At 48.6% G+C, this 20,978-nt stretch overlaps 1 protein-coding gene across 1 annotated transcript in view; it reads left to right on the forward strand.

Moving 5' to 3' along the window:
• Positions 1-20,978, forward strand: part of stam (signal transducing adaptor molecule (SH3 domain and ITAM motif) 1) — an 84,085-nt gene that overhangs the window by 22,577 nt on the left and 40,530 nt on the right. Inside the window, exons 7-8 of the mRNA XM_055866086.1 lie at positions 1,270-1,468; positions 19,627-19,721. Coding sequence (XP_055722061.1) covers positions 1,270-1,468; positions 19,627-19,721 — 294 coding nt within the window. The remainder of the gene's footprint in view (positions 1-1,269; positions 1,469-19,626; positions 19,722-20,978) is intronic.

A 20,978-nucleotide genomic window follows, 5' to 3' on the forward strand; every position in this document is an offset into this window, starting at 1 on the left:
ACCCACTAGACCTGGCTAAAGGTAAAGACACCCACTAGACCTGGCTAAAGGTAAAGACACCCACTAGACCTGGCTAAAGACACCCACTAGACCTGGCTAAAGACACCCACTAGACCTGGCTAAAGGTAAAGACACCCACTAGACCTGGCTAAAGGTAAAGACACCCACTAGACCTGGCTAAAGGTAAAGACACCCACTAGACCTGGCTAAAGGTAAAGACACCCACTAGACCAGGCTAAAGGTAAAGACACCCACTAGACCTGGCTAAAGGTAAAGACACCCACTAGACCTGGCTAAAGGTAAAGACACCCACTAGACCTGGCTAAAGACACCCACTAGACCTGGCTAAAGGTAAAGACACCCACTAGACCTGGCTAAAGGTAAAGACACCCACTAGACCTGGCTAAAGGTAAAGACACCCACTAGACCTGGCTAAAGGTAAAGACACCCACTAGACCTGGCTAAAGGTAAAGACACCCACTAGACCTGGCTAAAGGTAAAGACACCCACTAGACCTGGCTAAAGACACCCACTAGACCTGGCTAAAGGTAAAGACACCCACTAGACCTGGCTAAAGACACCCACTAGACCAGGCTAAAGGTAAAGACACCCACTAGACCTGGCTAAAGGTAAAGACACCCACTAGACCTGGCTAAAGACACCCACTAGACCTGGCTAAAGACACCCACTAGACCTGGCTAAAGACACCCACTAGACCTGGGTTCTAGATTAAAGCTACACCTGGGTTCTAGATTAAAGCTAGACCTGGGTTTTAGATTAAAGCTAGACCTGGGTTCTAGATTAAAGCTACACCTGGGTTCTAGATTAAAGCTAGACCTGGGTTCTAGATTAAAGCTAGACCTGGGTTCTAGATTAAAGCTAGACCTGGGTTCTAGATTAAAGCTAGACCTGGGTTCTAGATTAAAGCTAGACCTGGGTTCTAGATTAAAGCTAGACCTGGGTACTAGATTAAAGCTAGACCTGGGTACTAGATTAAAGCTAGACCTGGGTTCTAGATTAAAGCTAGACCTGGGTTCTAGATTAAAACTAGACCTGGCTAAAGGTAGAGAATACTGGGTGCTAGATTAAAACTAGACCTGGCCAAAGGTAAATAGACTACTTGTTCTGGAATAAAGTTTGTAACGATATGATCATGGAATTAGCATATTACTATGTGATTTGCCACAGTTGGCCATTCCTCTAAATGTATATTGGTGCAAATTGTAAGTCTCTGACCATGTCCTCCTGTCTTCTCCTCTCCTCCCCCAGCCATAGAGTTGTCTCTAAAGGAGCAGCGTAGTCAGCCCGGCTCGGGGCTGTCTGGGTCTGGTTTGTACCCCAGCGCCTCTTTCCTCTCTTCCCAGAAGTCTGAGGGCAGGAAGGTCAGGGCCATCTATGACTTTGAGGCTGCAGAGGACAACGAGCTCACCTTCAAGTCTGGAGAGATCATCACTATCCTGGACGACAGGTCAGCTCACCCTGCCATACCAACCCTAACCCCTAAACCCTATCCCTACCATACCAACCTAAACCCTATCCCTACCATACCAACCCTAACCCCTAAACCCTATCCCTACCACTATCCCTGCCATACCAACCCTAACCCCTATCCCTGCCATACCAACCCTAAACCCTATCCCTGCCATACCAACCCTAAACCCTATCCCTACCATACCAACCCTAAACCCTATCCCTACCAAACCCTATCCCTACCATACCAACCCTAAACCCTATCCCTGCCATTCCAACCCTAAACCCTATCCCTACCATACCAACCCTAAACCCTATCCCTACCATACCACTATCCCTAACATACCACTATCCCTGCCATTCCGACCCTTAACCCTATCCCTGCCATTCCAACCCTAAACCCTATCCCTACCATACCACTATCCCTACCATAACACTATCCCTGCCATTCCAACCCTAAACCCTATCCCTACCATACAAACCCTATCCCTACCATACAAACCCTATCCCTACCATAACAAACCCTATCCCTACCATACCAACCCTATCCCTACCATACCAACCCTAAACCCTATCCCTACCATTCCAACCCTAAACCCTATCCCTACCATACCACTATCCCTGCCATACCAACCCTAAACCCTATCCCTAACATACCAACCCTAAACCCTATCCCTACCATACCAACCCTACTCCTATCCCTGCCATACCAACCCTAAACCCTATCCCTGCCATACCAACCCTAAACCCTATCCCTACCATACCAACCCTAAACCCTATCCCTACCATACCAACCCTAAACCCTATCCCTACCATACCAACCCTAAACCCTATCCCTACCATACCAACCCTAAACCCTATCCCTGCCATACCAACCCTAAACCCTATCCCTAACATACCACTATCCCTACCATACCACTATCCCTGCCATACCAACCCTAAACCCTATCCCTGCCATACCAACCCTAAACCCTATCCCTACCATACCAACCCTAAACCCTATCCCTACCATACCAACCCTAAACCCTATCCCTACCATATCAACCCTGAACCCTATCCCTACCATATCAACCCTAAACCCTATCCCTACCATACCAACCCTGAACCCTATCCCTACCATACCAACCCTAAACCCTATCCCTGCCATACCAACCCTAAACCCTATCCCTACCATACCAACCCTAAACCCTATCCCTACCATACCAACCCTAAACCCTACCATACCAACCCTAAACCCTACCATACCAACCCTAAACCCTACCATACCAACCCTAAACCCTATCCCTACCATACAAACCCTATCCCTACCATACCAACCCTAAACCCTATCCCTACCATTCCAACCCTAACCCCTATCCCTACCATACCAACCCTAAACCCTATCCCTACCATAAAAACCCTAAACCCAACCCTACCATACCAACCCTAAACCCTATCCCTACCATACCACTATCCCTAACATACCACTATCCCTGCCATTCCGACCCTAAACCCTATCCCTGCCATTCCAACCCTAAACCCTATCCCTGCCATACCAACCCTAAACCCTATCCCTACCATACCAACCCTAAACCCTATCCCTACCATACCAACCCTAACCCTATCCCTACCATACCAACCCTAAACCCTATCCATACCATACCAACCCTAAACCCTATCCCTACCATACCATACCAACCCTAAACCCTATCCCTACCATACAAACCCTATCCCTACCATACAAACCCTATCCCTACCATACAAACCCTATCCCTACCATACAAACCCTATCCCTACCATACAAACCCTATCCCTACCATACCAACCCTAACCCTATCCCTACCATACCACTATCCCTAACATACCACTATCCCTGCCATTCCGACCCTAAACCCTATCCCTGCCATTCCAACCCTAAACCCTATCCCTACCATGCCAGCCCTAAACCCTATCCCTGCCATTCCAACCCTAAACCCTACCATACCAACCCTAAACCCTATCCCTGCCATTCCAACCCTAAACCCTATCCCTACCATACCAACCCTAAACCCTATCCCTGCCATTCCAACCCTAAACCCTACCATACCAACCCTAAACCCTATGCCTACCATACCAACCCTAAATGCTATCCCTACCATACCAACCCTAAACCCTATCCCTACCATACCACTATCCCTGCCATTCCAACCCTAAACCCTATCCCTACCATACCAACCCTAAACCCTATCCCTGCCATTCCAACCCTAAACCCTATCCCTGCCATTCCAACCCTAAACCCTATCCCTACCATTCCAAATCTAAACCCTATCCCTACCATACCAACCCTAAACCCTATCCCTACCATTCCAACCCTAAACCCTATCCCTACCATACCACTATCCCTGCCATACCAACCCTAAACCCTATCCCTAACATACCAACCCTAAACCCTATCCCTACCATACCAACCCTAATCCCTATCCCTGCCATATCAACCCTATCCCTGCCATACCAACCCTAAACCCTATCCCTAACATAACACTATCCCTACCATACCAACCCTAAACCCTACCCCTAACATACCAACCCTAAACCCTATCCCTACCATACCAACCCTATCCCTGCCATACCAACCCTATCCCTGCCATACCAACCCTAAACCCTATCCCTACCAAACCCTATCCCTACCATATCAACCCTAAAACCTATCCCTGCCATTCCAACCCTAAACCCTATCCCTACCATACCAACCCTAAACCCTATCCCTACCATTCCAACCCTAAACCCTATCCCTACCGTACCACTATCCCTGCCATACCAACCCTAAACCCTATCCCTAACATACCAACCCTAAACCCTATCCCTACCATACCAACCCTAATCCCTATCCCTGCCATACCAACCCTATCCCTGCCATACCAACCCTATCCCTGCCATACCAACCCTAAACCCTATCCCTACCATACCAACCCTAATCCTATCCCTGCCATACCAACCCTAAACCCTATCCCTACCATGCCAACCCTAAACCCTATCCCTACCATACCAACCCTAAACCCTATCCCTACCATACCAACCCTAAACCCTATCCCTACCATACCAACCCTAACCCTATCCCTGCCATACCAACCCTAAACCCTATCCCTAACATACCACTATCCCTACCATACCACTATCCCTACCATTCCAACCCTAAACCCTATCCCTACCATACCACTATCCCTGCCATACAAACCCTAAACCCTATCCCTAACATACCAACCCTAATCCTATCCCTGCCATACCACTATCCCTACCATACCACTATCCCTGCCATACCAACCCTAAACCCTATCCCTACCATACCAACCCTAAACCCTATCCCTACCATACCAACCCTAAACCCTATCCCTACCATACCACCCCTAAACCCTATCCCTACCATACCAACCCTAACCCTATCCCTGCCATACCAACCCTAAACCCTATCCCTAACATACCACTATCCCTACCATACCACTATCCCTGCCATACCAACCCTAAACCCTATCCCTGCCATACCAACCCTAAACCCTATCCCTACCATTCCATCCCTAAACCCTATCCCTACCATTCCATCCCTAAACCCTATCCCTACCATACCAACCCTAAACCCTATCCCTACCATATCAACCCTGAACCCTATCCCTACCATACCAACCCTGAACCCTATCCCTACCATACCAACCCTAAACCCTATCCCTGCCATACCAACCCTAACCCTATCCCTACCATACCAACCCTAACCCTATCCCTACCATACCAACCCTAAACCCTATCCCTACCATACCATACCAACCCTAAACCCTATCCCTACCATACCATACCAACCCTAAACCCTATCCCTACCATACAAACCCTATCCCTACCATACAAACCCTATCCCTACCATACAAACCCTATCCCTACCATACAAACCCTATCCCTACCATACAAACCCTATCCCTACCATACAAACCCTATCCCTATCCCTACCATACAAACCCTATCCCTACCATGCCACTATCCCTACCATTCCAACCCTAAACCCTATCCCTACCCTACCACTATCCCTGCCATACCAACCCTAAACCCTATCCCTAACATACCAACCCTAAACCCTATCCCTACCATACCAACCCTAATCCCTATCCCTGCCATACCAACCCTATCCCTGCCATACCAACCCTAAATACTATCCCTACCATACCAACCCTAAACCCTATCCCTACCATACCAACCCTAATCCTATCCCTGCCATACCAACCCTAAACCCTATCCCTACCATACCAACCCTAAACCCTATCCCTACCATACCAACCCTAAACCCTATCCCTACCATACCAACCCTAAACCCTATCCCTACCATACCAACCCTAACCCTATCCCTACCATACCAACCCTAAACCCTATCCCTACCATACCAACCCTAACCCTATCCCTGCCATACCAACCCTAAACCCTATCCCTAACATACCAACCCTAAACCCTATCCCTACCATTCCATCCCTAAACCCTATCCCTACCATACCAACCCTAAACCCTATCCCTACCATATCAACCCTGAACCCTATCCCTACCATACCAACCCTGAACCCTATCCCTACCATACCAACCCTAAACCCTATCACTGCCATACCAACCCTAACCCTATCCCTACCATACCAACCCTAACCCTATCCCTACCATACCAACCCTAAACCCTATCCCTACCATACCATACCAACCCTAAACCCTATCCCTACCATACCATACCAACCCTAAACCCTATCCCTACCATACAAACCCTATCCCTACCATACAAACCCTATCCCTACCATACAAACCCTATCCCTACCATACAAACCCTATCCCTACCATACAAACCCTATCCCTACCATACAAACCCTATCCCTATCCCTACCATACCACTATCCCTACCATGCCACTGTCCCTGCCATTCCAACCCTAAACCCTATCCCTACCATTCCAACCCTAAACCCTATCCCTACCATTCCAACCCTAAACCCTATCCCTACCATACAAACCCTATCCCTACCATACAAACCCTATCCCTACCATACCAACCCTAAACCCTACCATACCAACCCTAAACCCTACCATACCAACCCTAAACCCTATCCCTACCATACAAACCCTATCCCTACCATACCAACCCTAAACCCTATCCCTACCATTCCAACCCTAAACCCTATCCCTACCATACCAACCCTAAACCCTATCCCTACCATACCAACCCTAAACCCTATCCCTACCATACCACTATCCCTAACATACCACTATCCCTGCCATTCCGACCCTTAACCCTATCCCTGCCATTCCAACCCTAAACCCTATCCCTACCATACCACTATCCCTACCATAACACTATCCCTGCCATTCCAACCCTAAACCCTATCCCTACCATACAAACCCTATCCCTACCATAACAAACCCTATCCCTACCATAACAAACCCTATCCCTACCATACCAACCCTATCCCTACCATACCCAACCCTAAACCCTATCCCTACCATTCCAACCCTAAACCCTATCCCTACCATACCACTATCCCTGCCATACCAACCCTAAACCCTATCCCTAACATACCAACCCTAAACCCTATCCCTACCATACCAACCCTACTCCTATCCCTGCCGTACCAACCCTAAACCCTATCCCTGCCATACCAACCCTAAACCCTATCCCTACCATACCAACCCTAAACCCTATCCCTACCATACCAACCCTAAACCCTATCCCTACCATACCAACCCTAAACCCTATCCCTACCATACCAACCCTAAACCCTATCCCTGCCATACCAACCCTAAACCCTATCCCTAACATACCACTATCCCTACCATACCACTATCCCTGCCATACCAACCCTAAACCCTATCCCTGCCATACCAACCCTAAACCCTATCCCTACCATACCAACCCTAAACCCTATCCCTACCATACCAACCCTAAACCCTATCCCTACCATATCAACCCTGAACCCTATCCCTACCATATCAACCCTAAACCCTATCCCTACCATACCAACCCTGAACCCTATCCCTACCATACCAACCCTAAACCCTATCCCTGCCATACCAACCCTAAACCCTATCCCTGCCATACCAACCCTAATCCCTATCCCTGCCATACCAACCCTATCCCTGCCATACCAACCCTAAATACTATCCCTACCATACCAACCCTAAACCCTATCCCTACCATACCAACCCTAATCCTATCCCTGCCATACCAACCCTAAACCCTATCCCTACCATACCAACCCTAAACCCTATCCCTACCATACCAACCCTAAACCCTATCCCTACCATACCAACCCTAAACCCTATCCCTACCATACCAACCCTAAACCCTATCCCTGCCATACCAACCCTAAACCCTATCCCTAACATACCACTATCCCTACCATACCACTATCCCTGCCATACCAACCCTAAACCCTATCCCTGCCATACCAACCCTAAACCCTATCCCTACCATACCAACCCTAAACCCTATCCCTACCATACCAACCCTAAACCCTATCCCTACCATATCAACCCTGAACCCTATCCCTACCATATCAACCCTAAACCCTATCCCTACCATACCAACCCTGAACCCTATCCCTACCATACCAACCCTAAACCCTATCCCTGCCATACCAACCCTAAACCCTATCCCTACCATACCAACCCTAAACCCTATCCCTACCATACCAACCCTAAACCCTACCATACCAACCCTAAACCCTACCATACCAACCCTAAACCCTACCATACCAACCCTAAACCCTATCCCTACCATACAAACCCTATCCCTACCATACCAACCCTAAACCCTATCCCTACCATTCCAACCCTAACCCCTATCCCTACCATACCAACCCTAAACCCTATCCCTACCATAAAAACCCTAAACCCAACCCTACCATACCAACCCTAAACCCTATCCCTACCATACCACTATCCCTAACATACCACTATCCCTGCCATTCCGACCCTAAACCCTATCCCTGCCATTCCAACCCTAAACCCTATCCCTGCCATACCAACCCTAAACCCTATCCCTACCATACCAACCCTAAACCCTATCCCTACCATACCAACCCTAACCCTATCCCTACCATACCAACCCTAAACCCTATCCATACCATACCAACCCTAAACCCTATCCCTACCATACCATACCAACCCTAAACCCTATCCCTACCATACAAACCCTATCCCTACCATACAAACCCTATCCCTACCATACAAACCCTATCCCTACCATACAAACCCTATCCCTACCATACAAACCCTATCCCTACCATACCAACCCTAACCCTATCCCTACCATACCACTATCCCTAACATACCACTATCCCTGCCATTCCGACCCTAAACCCTATCCCTGCCATTCCAACCCTAAACCCTATCCCTACCATGCCAGCCCTAAACCCTATCCCTGCCATTCCAACCCTAAACCCTACCATACCAACCCTAAACCCTATCCCTGCCATTCCAACCCTAAACCCTATCCCTACCATACCAACCCTAAACCCTATCCCTGCCATTCCAACCCTAAACCCTACCATACCAACCCTAAACCCTATGCCTACCATACCAACCCTAAATGCTATCCCTACCATACCAACCCTAAACCCTATCCCTACCATACCACTATCCCTGCCATTCCAACCCTAAACCCTATCCCTACCATACCAACCCTAAACCCTATCCCTGCCATTCCAACCCTAAACCCTATCCCTGCCATTCCAACCCTAAACCCTATCCCTACCATTCCAAATCTAAACCCTATCCCTACCATACCAACCCTAAACCCTATCCCTACCATTCCAACCCTAAACCCTATCCCTACCATACCACTATCCCTGCCATACCAACCCTAAACCCTATCCCTAACATACCAACCCTAAACCCTATCCCTACCATACCAACCCTAATCCCTATCCCTGCCATATCAACCCTATCCCTGCCATACCAACCCTAAACCCTATCCCTAACATACCACTATCCCTACCATACCAACCCTAAACCCTACCCCTAACATACCAACCCTAAACCCTATCCCTACCATACCAACCCTATCCCTGCCATACCAACCCTATCCCTGCCATACCAACCCTAAACCCTATCCCTACCAAACCCTATCCCTACCATATCAACCCTAAAACCTATCCCTGCCATTCCAACCCTAAACCCTATCCCTACCATACCAACCCTAAACCCTATCCCTACCATTCCAACCCTAAACCCTATCCCTACCGTACCACTATCCCTGCCATACCAACCCTAAACCCTATCCCTAACATACCAACCCTAAACCCTATCCCTACCATACCAACCCTAATCCCTATCCCTGCCATACCAACCCTATCCCTGCCATACCAACCCTATCCCTGCCATACCAACCCTAAACCCTATCCCTACCATACCAACCCTAATCCTATCCCTGCCATACCAACCCTAAACCCTATCCCTACCATGCCAACCCTAAACCCTATCCCTACCATACCAACCCTAAACCCTATCCCTACCATACCAACCCTAAACCCTATCCCTACCATACCAACCCTAACCCTATCCCTGCCATACCAACCCTAAACCCTATCCCTAACATACCACTATCCCTACCATACCACTATCCCTACCATTCCAACCCTAAACCCTATCCCTACCATACCACTATCCCTGCCATACAAACCCTAAACCCTATCCCTAACATACCAACCCTAATCCTATCCCTGCCATACCACTATCCCTACCATACCACTATCCCTGCCATACCAACCCTAAACCCTATCCCTACCATACCAACCCTAAACCCTATCCCTACCATACCAACCCTAAACCCTATCCCTACCATACCACCCCTAAACCCTATCCCTACCATACCAACCCTAACCCTATCCCTGCCATACCAACCCTAAACCCTATCCCTAACATACCACTATCCCTACCATACCACTATCCCTGCCATACCAACCCTAAACCCTATCCCTGCCATACCAACCCTAAACCCTATCCCTACCATTCCATCCCTAAACCCTATCCCTACCATTCCATCCCTAAACCCTATCCCTACCATACCAACCCTAAACCCTATCCCTACCATATCAACCCTGAACCCTATCCCTACCATACCAACCCTGAACCCTATCCCTACCATACCAACCCTAAACCCTATCCCTGCCATACCAACCCTAACCCTATCCCTACCATACCAACCCTAACCCTATCCCTACCATACCAACCCTAAACCCTATCCCTACCATACCATACCAACCCTAAACCCTATCCCTACCATACCATACCAACCCTAAACCCTATCCCTACCATACAAACCCTATCCCTACCATACAAACCCTATCCCTACCATACAAACCCTATCCCTACCATACAAACCCTATCCCTACCATACAAACCCTATCCCTACCATACAAACCCTATCCCTATCCCTACCATACCACTATCCCTACCATGCCACTATCCCTACCATTCCAACCCTAAACCCTATCCCTACCCTACCACTATCCCTGCCATACCAACCCTAAACCCTATCCCTAACATACCAACCCTAAACCCTATCCCTACCATACCAACCCTAATCCCTATCCCTGCCATACCAACCCTATCCCTGCCATACCAACCCTAAATACTATCCCTACCATACCAACCCTAAACCCTATCCCTACCATACCAACCCTAATCCTATCCCTGCCATACCAACCCTAAACCCTATCCCTACCATACCAACCCTAAACCCTATCCCTACCATACCAACCCTAAACCCTATCCCTACCATACCAACCCTAAACCCTATCCCTACCATACCAACCCTAACCCTATCCCTACCATACCAACCCTAAACCCTATCCCTACCATACCAACCCTAACCCTATCCCTGCCATACCAACCCTAAACCCTATCCCTAACATACCAACCCTAAACCCTATCCCTACCATTCCATCCCTAAACCCTATCCCTACCATACCAACCCTAAACCCTATCCCTACCATATCAACCCTGAACCCTATCCCTACCATACCAACCCTGAACCCTATCCCTACCATACCAACCCTAAACCCTATCACTGCCATACCAACCCTAACCCTATCCCTACCATACCAACCCTAACCCTATCCCTACCATACCAACCCTAAACCCTATCCCTACCATACCATACCAACCCTAAACCCTATCCCTACCATACCATACCAACCCTAAACCCTATCCCTACCATACAAACCCTATCCCTACCATACAAACCCTATCCCTACCATACAAACCCTATCCCTACCATACAAACCCTATCCCTACCATACAAACCCTATCCCTACCATACAAACCCTATCCCTATCCCTACCATACCACTATCCCTACCATGCCACTGTCCCTGCCATTCCAACCCTAAACCCTATCCCTACCATTCCAACCCTAAACCCTATCCCTACCATTCCAACCCTAAACCCTATCCCTACCATACAAACCCTATCCCTACCATACAAACCCTATCCCTACCATACAAACCCTATCCCTACCATACCAACCCTAAACCCTACCATACCAACCCTAAACCCTACCATACCAACCCTAAACCCTATCCCTACCATACAAACCCTATCCCTACCATACCAACCCTAAACCCTATCCCTACCATTCCAACCCTAAACCCTATCCCTACCATACCAACCCTAAACCCTATCCCTACCATACCAACCCTAAACCCTATCCCTACCATACCACTATCCCTAACATACCACTATCCCTGCCATTCCGACCCTTAACCCTATCCCTGCCATTCCAACCCTAAACCCTATCCCTACCATACCACTATCCCTACCATAACACTATCCCTGCCATTCCAACCCTAAACCCTATCCCTACCATACAAACCCTATCCCTACCATAACAAACCCTATCCCTACCATAACAAACCCTATCCCTACCATACCAACCCTATCCCTACCATACCCAACCCTAAACCCTATCCCTACCATTCCAACCCTAAACCCTATCCCTACCATACCACTATCCCTGCCATACCAACCCTAAACCCTATCCCTAACATACCAACCCTAAACCCTATCCCTACCATACCAACCCTACTCCTATCCCTGCCGTACCAACCCTAAACCCTATCCCTGCCATACCAACCCTAAACCCTATCCCTACCATACCAACCCTAAACCCTATCCCTACCATACCAACCCTAAACCCTATCCCTACCATACCAACCCTAAACCCTATCCCTACCATACCAACCCTAAACCCTATCCCTGCCATACCAACCCTAAACCCTATCCCTAACATACCACTATCCCTACCATACCACTATCCCTGCCATACCAACCCTAAACCCTATCCCTGCCATACCAACCCTAAACCCTATCCCTACCATACCAACCCTAAACCCTATCCCTACCATACCAACCCTAAACCCTATCCCTACCATATCAACCCTGAACCCTATCCCTACCATATCAACCCTAAACCCTATCCCTACCATACCAACCCTGAACCCTATCCCTACCATACCAACCCTAAACCCTATCCCTGCCATACCAACCCTAAACCCTATCCCTGCCATACCAACCCTAATCCCTATCCCTGCCATACCAACCCTATCCCTGCCATACCAACCCTAAATACTATCCCTACCATACCAACCCTAAACCCTATCCCTACCATACCAACCCTAATCCTATCCCTGCCATACCAACCCTAAACCCTATCCCTACCATACCAACCCTAAACCCTATCCCTACCATACCAACCCTAAACCCTATCCCTACCATACCAACCCTAAACCCTATCCCTACCATACCAACCCTAACCCTATCCCTACCATACCAACCCTAAACCCTATCCCTACCATACCAACCCTAACCCTATCCCTGCCATACCAACCCTAAACCCTATCCCTAACATACCAACCCTAAACCCTATCCCTACCATTCCATCCCTAAACCCTATCCCTACCATACCAACCCTAAACCCTATCCCTACCATATCAACCCTGAACCCTATCCCTACCATACCAACCCTGAACCCTATCCCTACCATACCAACCCTAAACCCTATCACTGCCATACCAACCCTAACCCTATCCCTACCATACCAACCCTAACCCTATCCCTACCATACCAACCCTAAACCCTATCCCTACCATACCATACCAACCCTAAACCCTATCCCTACCATACCATACCAACCCTAAACCCTATCCCTACCATACAAACCCTATCCCTACCATACAAACCCTATCCCTACCATACAAACCCTATCCCTACCATACAAACCCTATCCCTACCATACAAACCCTATCCCTACCATACAAACCCTATCCCTACCATACCACTATCCCTACCATGCCACTGTCCCTGCCATTCCAACCCTAAACCCTATCCCTACCATTCCAACCCTAAACCCTATCCCTACCATTCCAACCCTAAACCCTATCCCTACCATACAAACCCTATCCCTACCATACAAACCCTATCCCTACCATACAAACCCTATCCCTACCATACAAACACTATCCCTACCATACCAACCCTAAACCCTACCATACCAACCCTAAACCCTACCATACCAACCCTAAACCCTATCCCTACCATACAAACCCTATCCCTACCATACCAACCCTAAACCCTATCCCTACCATTCCAACCCTAAACCCTATCCCTACCATACCAACCCTAAACCCTATCCCTACCATACCAACCCTAAACCCTATCCCTACCATACCACTATCCCTAACATACCACTATCCCTGCCATTCCGACCCTTAACCCTATCCCTGCCATTCCAACCCTAAACCCTATCCCTACCATACCACTATCCCTACCATAACACTATCCCTGCCATTCCAACCCTAAACCCTATCCCTACCATACAAACCCTATCCCTACCATAACAAACCCTATCCCTACCATAACAAACCCTATCCCTACCATACCAACCCTATCCCTACCATACCAACCCTAAACCCTATCCCTACCATTCCAACCCTAAACCCTATCCCTACCATACCACTATCCCTGCCATACCAACCCTAAACCCTATCCCTAACATACCAACCCTAAACCCTATCCCTACCATACCAACCCTACTCCTATCCCTACCATACCAACCCTACTCCTATCCCTGCCATACCAACCCTAAACCCTATCCCTGCCATACCAACCCTAAACCCTATCCCTACCATACCAACCCTAAACCCTATCCCTACCATACCAACCCTAAACCCTATCCCTACCATACCAACCCTAAACCCTATCCCTACCATACCAACCCTAAACCCTATCCCTAACATACCACTATCCCTACCATACCACTATCCCTGCCATACCAACCCTAAACCCTATCCCTGCCATACCAACCCTAAACCCTATCCCTACCATACCAACCCTAAACCCTATCCCTACCATACCAACCCTAAACCCTATCCCTACCATACCAACCCTAAACCCTATCCCTGCCATACTAACCCTAAACCCTATCCCTACCATATCAACCCTGAACCCTATCCCTACCATATCAACCCTAAACCCTATCCCTACCATACCAACCCTGAACCCTATCCCTACCATACCAACCCTAAACCCTATCCCTGCCATACCAACCCTAAACCCTATCCCTGCCATACCAACCCTAACCCTATCCCTGCCATACCAACCCTAAACCCTATCCCTAACATACCACTATCCCGGCCATTCCAAACCTAAACCCTATCCCTAACATACCACTATCCCTGCCATACCAACCCTAAACCCTATCCCTGCCATTCCAACCCTAAACCCTATCCCTACCATACCAACCCTAACCATATCCCTACCATACCAACCCTAACCATATCCCTACCATACCAACCCTAACCCTATCCCTACCATACCACTATCCCTACCATGCCACTGTCCCTGCCATTCCAACCCTAAACCCTATCCCTACCATTCCAACCCTAAACCCTATCCCTACCATACCAACCCTAAACCCTATCCCTACCATACCAACCCTATCCCTACCATACCAACCCTAAACCCTACCATACCAACCCTAAACCCTATCCCTACCATACCAACCCTATCCCTACCATACAAACCCTATCCCTACCATACCAACCCTAAACCCTATCCCTACCATACCAACCCTAAACCCTATCCCTACCATACCAACCCTAAACCCTATCCCTACCATACCACTATCCCTAACATACCACTATCCCTGCCATTCCGACCCTAAACCCTATCCCTGCCATTCCAGCCCTAAACCCTATCCCTACCATACCACTATCCCTACCATACCACTATCCCTGCCATTCCAACCCTAAACCCTATCCCTACCATACCAACCCTATCCCTACCATACCAACCCTATCCCTACCATACAAACCCTATCCCTACCATAACAAACCCTATCCCTACCATACCAACCCTATCCCTACCATACCAACCCTAAACCCTATCCCTACCATACCAACCCTAAACCCTATCCCTACCATACCAACCCTAAACCCTATCCCTACCATACTAACCCTAAACCCTATCCCTACCATACCAACCCTAGACCCTATCCCTGCCATACCAACCCTAAACCCTATCCCTACCATACCAACGCTAAACCCTATCCCTACCATACCAACCCTAAACCCCATCCCTACCATACCGCTATCCCTACCATACCAAACTTATCCCTACCATACCAACCCTGAACCCTATCCCTACCATACCACTATCCCTATCCCTACCATACCACTAAACCCCATCCCTACCATACCGCTATCCCTACCATACCAACCATATCCCTATCATACCAACCCTAATCCTATCCCTGCCATACCACTAAACCCCTTTCCCTACCATACCAACCCTAAACCCTATCCCTACCATACCAACCCTAAACCCTATCCCTACCATACCAACCCTAAACCCTATCCCTACCATACCACTAACCCTATCCCTACCATACCAACCCTAAACCCTATCCCTACCATACCAACCCTAAACCCTATCCCTACCATACCACTATCCCTAACATACCACTATCCCTGCCATTCCGACCCTAAACCCTATCCCTGCCATTCCAACCCTAAACCCTATCCCTACCATACCACTATCCCTACCATACCAACCCTAAACCCTATCCCTACCATACCAACCCTATCCCTACCATACCAACCCTATCCCTACCATACAAACCCTATCCCTACCATACAAACCCTATCCCTACCATAACAAACCCTATCCCTACCATACCAACCCTATCCCTACCATACCAACCCTAAACCCTATCCCTACCATACCAACCCTAAACCCTATCCCTACCATACTAACCCTAAACCCTATCCCTACCATACCAACCCTAAACCCTATCCCTGCCATACCAACCCTAAACCCTATCCCTACCATACCAACCCTAAACCCTATCCCTACCATACCAACCCTAAACCCCATCCCTACCATACCGCTATCCCTACCATACCAACCCTATCCCTACCATACCAACCCTAAACCCTATCCCTACCATACCACTATCCCTATCCCTACCATACCACTAAACCCCATCCCTACCATACCGCTATCCCTACCATACCAACCATATCCCTATCATACCAACCCTAATCCTATCCCTGCCATACCACTAACCCTATCCCTACCATACCAACCATAATCCTATCCCTGCCATACCACTAAACCCTATCTCTACCATACCAACCCTAAACCCTATCCCTACCATACCAACCCTAATCCTATCCCTACCATACCAACCCTAATCCTATCCCTACCATACCAACCCTAATCCTATCCCTGCCATACCACTAAACCCTATCCCTACCATACCAACCCTAATCCTATCCCTGCCATACCACTAAACCCTATCCCTGCCATACCACTAAACCCTATCCCTACCATACCAACCATAAACCCTATCCCTACCATACCAACCCCAAACCCTATCCCTACCATACCAACCCTAAACCCTATCCCTACCATACCAACCCTATCCCTACCATACCAACCCTATACCCTATCCCTACCATACCAACCCTAAACCCTATCCCTACCATACCAACCCTAAACCCTATCCCTACCATACAAACCCTATCCCTACCATACAAACCCTATCCCTACCATACAAACCCTATCCCTACCATACCAACCCTAAACCCAATCCCTGCCATACCAACCCTAATCCTATCCCTGCCATACCACTAAACCCTATCCCTACCATACCAACCCCAAACCCTATCCCTACCATACCACTATCCCTACCATACCAACCCTAAACCCTATCCCTACCATACCAACCTTAAACCCTATCCCTACCATACCACTATCCCTACCATACCAACCCTAAACCCCATCCCTACCATACCAACCCTAATCCTATCCCTGCCATACCACTAAACCCTATCCTTGCCATACCAACCCTAAACCATATCCCTACCATACCACTATCCCTACCATACCAACCCTAAACCCTATCCCTACCATACCAACCCTAAACCCTATCCCTACCATACCAACCTTAAACCCTATCCCTACCATACCACTATCCCTACCATACCAACCCTAAACCCCATCCCTACCATACCAACCCTAATCCTATCCCTGCCATACCACTAAACCCTAAACCCTACCATACCAACCCTAAACCCTATCCTTGCCATACCAACCCTAAACCATATCCCTACCATACCAACCCTAAACCCTATCCCTACCATACCAACCCTAAACCCTATCCCTACCATTCCAACCCTAAACCATATCCCTACCATAGTGTGCTGTTTAGTCCAGGTGTAATGGGTCTACTGAGGAATAGTGGCCCTGTTTAGTCCTGGAGTAGTGGGCCCGGTCTAGTCCAGGAGTAGTGGGCCCTGTTTAGTCCAGGAGTAGTGGGCCCTGTTTAGTCCAGGAGTAGTGGGCCCTGTTTAGTCCAGGAGTAGTGGGCCCTGTTTAGTCCAGGAGTAGTGGGCCCTGTTTAGTCCAGGAGTAGTGGGCCCTGTTTAGTCCAGGAGTAGTGGGCCCGGTCTAGTCCAGGAGTAGTGGGCCCCGGTCTAGTCCAGGAGTAGTGGGCCCCGGTCTAGTCCAGGAGTAGTGGGCCCCGGTCTAGTCCAGGAGTAGTGGGCCCCGGTCTAGTCCAGGAGTAGTGGGCCCCGGTCTAGTCCAGGAGTAGTGGGCCCCGGTCTAGTCCAGGAGTAGTGGGCCCCGGTCTAGTCCAGGAGTAGTGGGCCCCGGTCTAGTCCAGGAGTAGTGGGCCCTGTCTAGTCCAGGAGTAGTGGGCCCGGTCTAGTCCAGGAGTAGTGGGCCCTGTTTAGTCCAGGAGTAGTGGGCCCTGTTTAGTCCAGGAGTAGTGGGCCCTGTTTAGTCCAGGAGTAGTGGGCCCTGTTTAGTCCAGGAGTAGTGGGCCCTGTCTAGTCCAGGAGTAGTGGGCCCGGTCTAGTCCAGGAGTAGTGGGCCCGGTCTAGTCCAGGAGTAGTGGGCCCGGTTTAGTCCAGGAGTAGTGGGCCCGGTTTAGTCCAGGAGTAGTGGGCCCGGTCTAGTCCAGGAGTAGTGGGCCCGGTCTAGTCCAGGAGTAGTGGGCCCGGTCTAGTCCAGGAGTAGTGGGCCCGGTCTAGTCCAGGAGTAGTGGGCCCGGTCTAGTCCAGGAGTAGTGGGCCCGGTCTAGTCCAGGAGTAGTGGGCCCGGTCTAGTCCAGGAGTAGTGGGCCCTGTCTAGTCCAGGAGTAGTGGGCCCTGTCTAGTCCAGGAGTAGTGGGCCCTGTCTAGTCCAGGAGTAGTGGGCCCTGTCTAGTCCAGGAGTAGTGGGCCCTGTTTAGTCCAGGAGTAGTGGGCCCTGTTTAGTCCAGGAGTAGTGGGCCCCGGTCTAGTCCAGGAGTAGTGGGCCCCGGTCTAGTCCAGGAGTAGTGGGCCCCGGTCTAGTCCAGGAGTAGTGGGCCCCGGTCTAGTCCAGGAGTAGTGGGCCCCGGTCTAGTCCAGGAGTAGTGGGCCCCGGTCTAGTCCAGGAGTAGTGGGCCCCGGTCTAGTCCAGGAGTAGTGGGCCCCGGTCTAGTCCAGGAGTAGTGGGCCCCGGTCTAGTCCAGGAGTAGTGGGCCCCGGTCTAGTCCAGGAGTAGTGGGCCCCGGTCTAGTCCAGGAGTAGTGGTTCTTCTGGGCTGTGTCTGGGAAACCAGTCCTTACTGTTCACTAACAGGCTGTATTTTGGGGTTTCAGTGACCCCAACTGGTGGAAAGGAGAAACGTATCAGGGAGTTGGACTATTCCCCTCAAACTTTGTAACGGCTGATCTGACTGCAGAGCCTGAGATGAGTGAGTTCACATGCACCAGGGTTTCTGGTAGGAAGATGTGGCAGCAGTCATTTGACCACCAGCATTTTAATTTACCGGACATTTGACAAACGTAACCGGATTAGGGCATCCACTCACGGTGCTCAGAATGACAGAAATCACATTTACATTATGGTCATTAATCTAAATAGAACATCCAAGTCGAGAATGCACCGAGCGTGGTTTCCGATGCGCACTTTGAAGATGTTAGAGTAACATTCCACATGTACTTTTCCTCAGCCAACAAGACCAGTAACGAGAAGCAGAATCACAAGCCTATGTCAATCTAACTATCCCCATAGTAGAAAAGTTTGTTGAGAAAGTAATATCCTATTGCAAACAGACTCTGGGACAGTTGTGGGACGGTAGATCCCAAATGCATACAACCAGTAGGCCTAGGCTACATTAAAATAAACAAACGTTTTAAAGCAAGCAAGGAGTCTGTTGCAACAGATAATAACATTTAGCTTAATGTTGATAAAGTATTATTTCTTCACATTATAACTGCAGCAATGTGCACAAGGCAGTAGGCTATGCGCTAATGTTCGTTCCATAATGCAATTAGCGGGAAAACACAGTTGTCAAAAGTGCTCAAGCGGTTTCATGTGACATAGATGAAAATATCTGTTAGAAATGTAGAAAGAGGGGAGATCGAAAGATGCATTAACTAGCATGGGTTGCTAATATAACTAGGATTATCATCAACTAGCATGGGTTGCTAATATAACTAGGTTTATCATCAACTAGCATGGGATGCTAATATGACTAGGATTATCATTAACTAGCATGGGATGCTAATATGACTAGGTTTATCATCAACTAGCATGGGATGCTAATATGACTAGGTTTATCATCAACTAGCATGGGATGCTAATATGACTAGGATTATCATCAACTAGCATGGGTTGCTAATATGACTAGGATGATCATCAACTAGCATGGGATGCTAATATAACTAGGATGATCATCAACTAGCATGGGATGCTAATATAACTAGGATTATCATCAACTAGCATGGGTTGCTAATATGACTAGGATGATCATCAACTAGCATGGGATGCTAATATAACTAGGATGATCATCAACTAGCATGGGATGCTAATATAACTAGGATTATCATCAACTAGCATAGGACGCTAATATGAAAATTACGTTGATTTGAAAACCTATAGAGCATTATAAAATGCTGGTTTCAATGGCATATGAAGTCTATAAAATAATGGACTATTGGTTTCAATG

Source organism: Salvelinus fontinalis, chromosome 17, assembly GCF_029448725.1.
Source record: "Salvelinus fontinalis isolate EN_2023a chromosome 17, ASM2944872v1, whole genome shotgun sequence".
Taxonomy (NCBI): Eukaryota; Metazoa; Chordata; class Actinopteri; order Salmoniformes; family Salmonidae; genus Salvelinus; species Salvelinus fontinalis.